Raw genomic sequence first — 5,583 nt, forward strand, 5'->3', positions numbered from 1 at the left:
TTTTACTCTAAATGGGACCATCAGTTACTAAATGAACATCATGCTGTATGGAAGAAGACTGAAACTAGAGACTGAGACTATAAACCCCTCAGGAAACTGAGCTGTAGGCTCACTTCTGCGTTGGCTTCATTTCACAGCCCTGGAAAAAAACCCGAATTATATACTCTCAGTGGCCTTCACATTTTTGCCTGAATCAAAACTGCTTGCTCAGCACATAAATGCATTTCAGTTGAGTTTAGTTAGGCTAGGTTTGGCCTTAAAGAGTCTTTTGCACACATTAGGTTTGGATAAAATGACACGCCATGTTAGGTAGATGTTTTACCAGGTGAGACTTTGACGTCTGATGCCCATCTCATTGGCCACTGAGGACCAGCGTGTCTGGGGAGGAGCCAGCTATGGAAATGACTCCTATGGCAATACAGATGACGCTACGTGACCCAGTTTTATCTCTTTGCTGTCCTCATTCTGCCCTTTTTCTTCTGCCTGCTTGCATTGGAGACTGAAATAAGAGTGAAATAAGAGTGGAAGAGGGTAAGATAGGATGAGAGCGAGGAGGATGCCCTATTTTGTCAGCGACCTGCTTTCTGTCTGAATAGAAGCACAGTTCTAAAAAGCAGAGGGGAGGAATGAGTCAATTTTCTTGCACAAACCAATCTGGTTTATTATTAGTTTTCTCTTTAAACAGTGCTTTTTCATAATATGTGAAATTGCTATTTGTCATAATGCCCATCTGGATTTTATTGATGTATCCATAACAGTAATCAGAATTCCTGTGCCAGTTGAATGTTTATCTATTTGAATCTCTCTGCAGCACATGATGGTGATGGAGGACATGTTGAAAGACTTTCTATTAGGAGAGCACCTCCTGTTGGTGGGCAACCAGGTGAGTGACATATGAAAACATTCAACTTCCTGCTTTACTGAAAATCCCCCAGTCCCCAGACAGGCCCTGTTAAGACTGGGGCCTCAAGAACTTATATGCATAGAGGTCCAATCTTGATCACTATCATGATCGCACTTTGATGTCATGTAAAATATGCAGAGCTGAGACTATCTCCTTTTTGCAGCAATGGCTCTTAGGGAAGTAGGGAAGAGTTATGAAACATGCTCCCTGCACCCTGATGTCACCCTCCAACCCCACCTGCTCACAGCTCACTGTGGGCATAAGGAGACATGTAGCACCTCCTTGGGGACATTCTGTGTCCCTAGACAGGTCCTAATGGGTAAGGTTAAAGGGAGGAGGAGGAGAGAGTGACAGTGTACTTGCAGCCAAGGCGAGGTAGCCTGTGTGTGGGTTTTTTTTTTTGCATGAATGTTTATGTGAGAAATTGAACTGAGCGGGAGAAGCTATTTGCAAATTTGAGTGCACGACCATGCATGGGCGAAGAAGAGACATTAGGAGCTGTCAGAGCTGCTTACTGGACGTCTGACAGACTGGCCGAGAGACTCAGCAGCTATCCAGGAGAGGCAGGCTCTGTGGGAAGCCAGTGGGAGTACCAGAGAAGATTCCCTGTCAGAACGCAGCAGCATCAAAACTTAAGGGACACGCTCGACTCTCCCTCTCAGCGCTGCCTCTCTACAGATGAAACGGACACCTCTTTATCTCTCTCTACAGCCTATGTTACTGATACACAGTTGGTGTGTTAAGACTTCATTAAATTGTGCTGGTTCTGAATGTTGTGTTTGTATTCTTCCATAGGGTGTGGGTAAGAATAAAATAGTGGACCGGTTCCTGCACCTGCTGAACAGGCCCAGAGAATACCTACAGCTCCACAGGTAAGGAGAAGTGTTTAACCCAAACACAAACTATAGATCAAAACTTTCATACGTTGGCTTGGAAAAAAACAGTTTGTGAAATATTCAGGTTCATACTTGTATTTAGGGGATCTACTAGTTTATTTTTCCAGACATTTCCATCATAAATAAAGTGAATCCTATGGGTCCCCACTTCTACAGATGGTGTGAGTAGATGAAGAGTTTTGTGTAGCAGCCAAGAACAAAGGAATTGGACTGGACTGTTAACTAACCTTTTGTGGTGCCATGTTGCTCTATGATGTCATAGCAAAATGGAAGAGGAGGCTGAATTCAAATGACGCGCGCCAGGCAGTGTTTTCTGTGGGAGACAGTAACTCCCTTTGGCATACCTTTTATATGCACAAAAAAAACTATATAACATACTTAAGCACAGGGAAACCCCAAAAAGCATAATATGGCCTCTTCTCTTTTAAAACTTTCTCTGAATATGTTCTTTTAAGAACAAAAAGCACAATAGGTCCTTCGCGATTCATTTTTATTCAGACAGCTCATGTGACTCCTGCTTCTGTATTCACGTATAGAGTCGTCCGTGTATGGGTCACCAGCTGCAAAGCCACAGCTCTCCAGTTCATTATCAATTATCAATCGAGGGCCATTTTCAGGGTCCAAAATCAACAGTTTGTTTTTACAAGGCAAAATTGTTTTTACCAGACATAGAACTGCATCATTTGACTAAAAATAATTACTTCAAGTTTCTGAACCTTTTGACTTTCAGATTTTAGCTAAGACCTTGGGACTCCTGTGTTGTTCAGATGCCAACGCTTGCAAAAAAAACGCTGACCATTGTGACTCTTCTCCTCATTAGGAATGTGTCGCCAAATCTCTTATAACACAGATAATTCTTATAGCAAAAGAAAAGAAAGTTTAGAAAGTACCAAATAGTAGCAGCTGCTTTGATTTGATTCACTGATGTCATGATACGGTGGGCAGTGAGGGTCACATTAGTCTCAGCCAAAACATTTCAACTTTGCCATACAGTATGTTTCCAAAATATTTAACATAGAAAGCCATGGGTGAACCCAATTTATTTTTCTGCCAAAACCAAAATTTAGCAGCATTTGCAGCTTGGCGAGTATTAATTTCAGACCCCTTATTTTTCTGCATTCAAAATTCAGTTTGAGTGCCCTGGTAGCTCCCCTGATAGAGTGTGCGCACCATGTACCAAGGCTGAAATACCTGGAAATTTAGAGACAAATTTTCCAGTCATGGAAACATTCGGAAATTGATTAAAATGACCAAATATCAAATATTTATATTTAGTTTGAAACTTGACTGTTGGTAGGATGAGCTGCGTGGTATGCCACTTCAAAGGGGGGTTTAACAGACACAGAGCAGAACAGAAAAATGCTTCCTTTTTATTTCATCTCCTGCGTCAGTCAGTGTAGCTGTTCACCCCAGACACGGAACAAACGCCACAAAAGTGTCCCATAAACGCTGACCACCTACCTGTAATGAACCCGAGAGTTTATCATGAACTCTGCATCATTTTAAAAAATGAAAAGTCAAACAGGTTTGAAGTGTGTCAATACTACTGGTAAATGAGCATTTGTGAGCAAATGCTCGCCTGTATTGTCAAGAAAAAAGCCTGGAAAATGTTTTCCTAAAAAGAGTGGGAACCCAGCGGCCTGTGTTCGATTCCAGCCTGCTGCATGTCATCCCCTCCCTCTGCCCCCATTTCCTGTCTCTCATCAACTGTCTCTCTGTCCATTAAAGGCAAAAAAGTCTGATAATAATTATAATAATAATTATAATAATAAAAGTCTCAGTTTCTCAGGTGTTTTAATACTGCATCTTGCTATTACTGTTGGAATCTTGAGAGGCTCCCTAATGGGATATCTGTAAAACACTTCAGTATCTACTGTGATGTACTGGAATGCTTTTTCAGGAGTAATAATCACATATGCTTCTTTTAAGTACTTATAGTTTCCCAATAAGAGGAACAAAGTCTGTTTAAGAGAGATGTGGGCAGCCAGAACGTTCTCTTTCCCATATAAGGGTGTCAAACATTATTTTGGTCCTCAGTAAATTAGGCCATCCTTCACTAGAACAAGGACTTCACATGCCCATATTAAAGAAGAACTGTTTGAAGAAGTCCTTGTTAGCTCAGGTCCACTGCTTCTATAAATACACACACATCACAACTCAGGAAAATTAGGTCACAGGCTCACACCTCAGGAAAATCAGGTCAGAGTTGCTCATCCATAGATCAGTGTGTGGTGTGCTGTGAAATCAGCCTTGCTGTTGAATGTAGCTTAGAGGCAGAGATGGGCCTTGTATTGATTTTGGCTCTTATAAGAAGGCACTGTTTCAGAGTCAATGACTCTGTGACAGGAAACAGAATGCCAATAAAAGTCATCACTTGTATGAACCTGAAGAACTGAAGTAACGTTTCAATCCTGTATCAACGGCAGAGTCAGTGGTGGCCAACGAGACACATGTAGACACATGTAGACATTTCTCCTCTCGGCCAGCGTGTGCAGTTCGTCAAAGTCTTGTGAAAGTCGAAGCGGAGCCGAGCATGGATGTGGCCTGGTTAGCTACTGTAGCAGCAGCTAATATTAGACCGGAGCAGAGGCAGGGAGATCTGTGCATGTGGCTTTTGGGAGCCTGTGACTGAGAGCCTACAGAGATGTGGCTCAGAAAAGCAAGAGAGATGCAGCCAGCCAGGAAGGAAACTAGGACGGCTCCTGGGTCACACTGCGAGACGTCGAGGAGAGAGGGATGTTCAGAGAAAGAGGGGAGGGGTTCATTTTGGACACCTCTAGGGAATCCAAGTTATTGGGGGAGATGCTGGGGAGACGTTTGTGTCGCTGGCTTGTTGAACTCAAGTGCAGTGTTACTGACACCCTTTTTCACTGGCCTGCATCTGATGATTAACCGCTATAAAAATAACTTGCAGTTGGGAGCCAATGAACTGTTAGAGAGGAAAAGAGAAATCTGACATCACAAAGAGACCTGTTCCTAATAATTGATAAATGAAAGTTTTTAAAGTCAAGCTGCACATTTTATATCTTACCTCAATTTGATTGTTTTTCCAAACTTTATAAATGAATATATACAGCGTCATCCCCCTATCTTTTTAAAGTATTTTTTTTTCGGCTTTTTATGCCTTTATTTGATAGGACAGCTGGAGACAGACAGGAAAGGGGGACAGAGAGGAGGGATGACACGCAGCAAAGGGCCGCAGGTCAGATTCGAAACCCTGGGCCGCTGCAGCAAGGACTCAGCCTCGGTACATGGGTCGCAGCATCTACCCACTGAGATAACCGGGCGCCCGTCACCCCCCCATCTTGCATGTGTGTATATAACCTTGTTTTCTGCTCCCCCAGGGATACAACGGTCCAGACTCTGACCCTGCAGCCTTCAGTCCGAGACGGAATCATCATGTACGAGGACTCACCTCTGGTCAGTTAGCAACGCACACACACTTCCTTTGTAGTTATTTTTACCGGATCATTTTCTTTGCATATGTAGTGAATATGTTTTCACAGCCCACCAGAAATAAAAGTGTGGTTTTTCTTATCAGTCACCAGTCCTGGTCCTTTAGAGACTCAGCTGTGGACATCTGATCTTTGGAGGCAACACACTGTGACCTCATAAATATGAGGTGTAATTACATGGTTAAGTACTTATTCTTGAAAATAGACATCAGTGAATGACAATAAAAGTTTTTTAATAGTAGCTCGACAATAATGTTTTTTTTTTTTGTTTTTTTTTAAAATTGGTCATATTTGCTCAAAGTTTCACTAGGAGGAACCAGAGGAACCT

At 42.5% G+C, this 5,583-nt stretch overlaps 1 protein-coding gene across 1 annotated transcript in view; it reads left to right on the forward strand.

Annotated features, from left to right (window-relative positions):
* Positions 1-5,583, forward strand: part of vwa8 (von Willebrand factor A domain containing 8) — a gene marked incomplete in the record, with an annotated part of 33,029 nt that overhangs the window by 19,189 nt on the left and 8,257 nt on the right. Inside the window, 3 exon segments of the mRNA XM_035676418.1 lie at positions 812-883; positions 1,700-1,776; positions 5,145-5,220. Of these exon segments, the coding sequence (XP_035532311.1) occupies positions 812-883; positions 1,700-1,776; positions 5,145-5,220 (225 nt within the window).

Source organism: Morone saxatilis, unplaced genomic scaffold (assembly GCF_004916995.1).
Source record: "Morone saxatilis isolate NCDOM2014 unplaced genomic scaffold, NCSU_SB_2.0 Contig5, whole genome shotgun sequence".
NCBI classification, from domain to species: Eukaryota; Metazoa; Chordata; class Actinopteri; family Moronidae; genus Morone; species Morone saxatilis.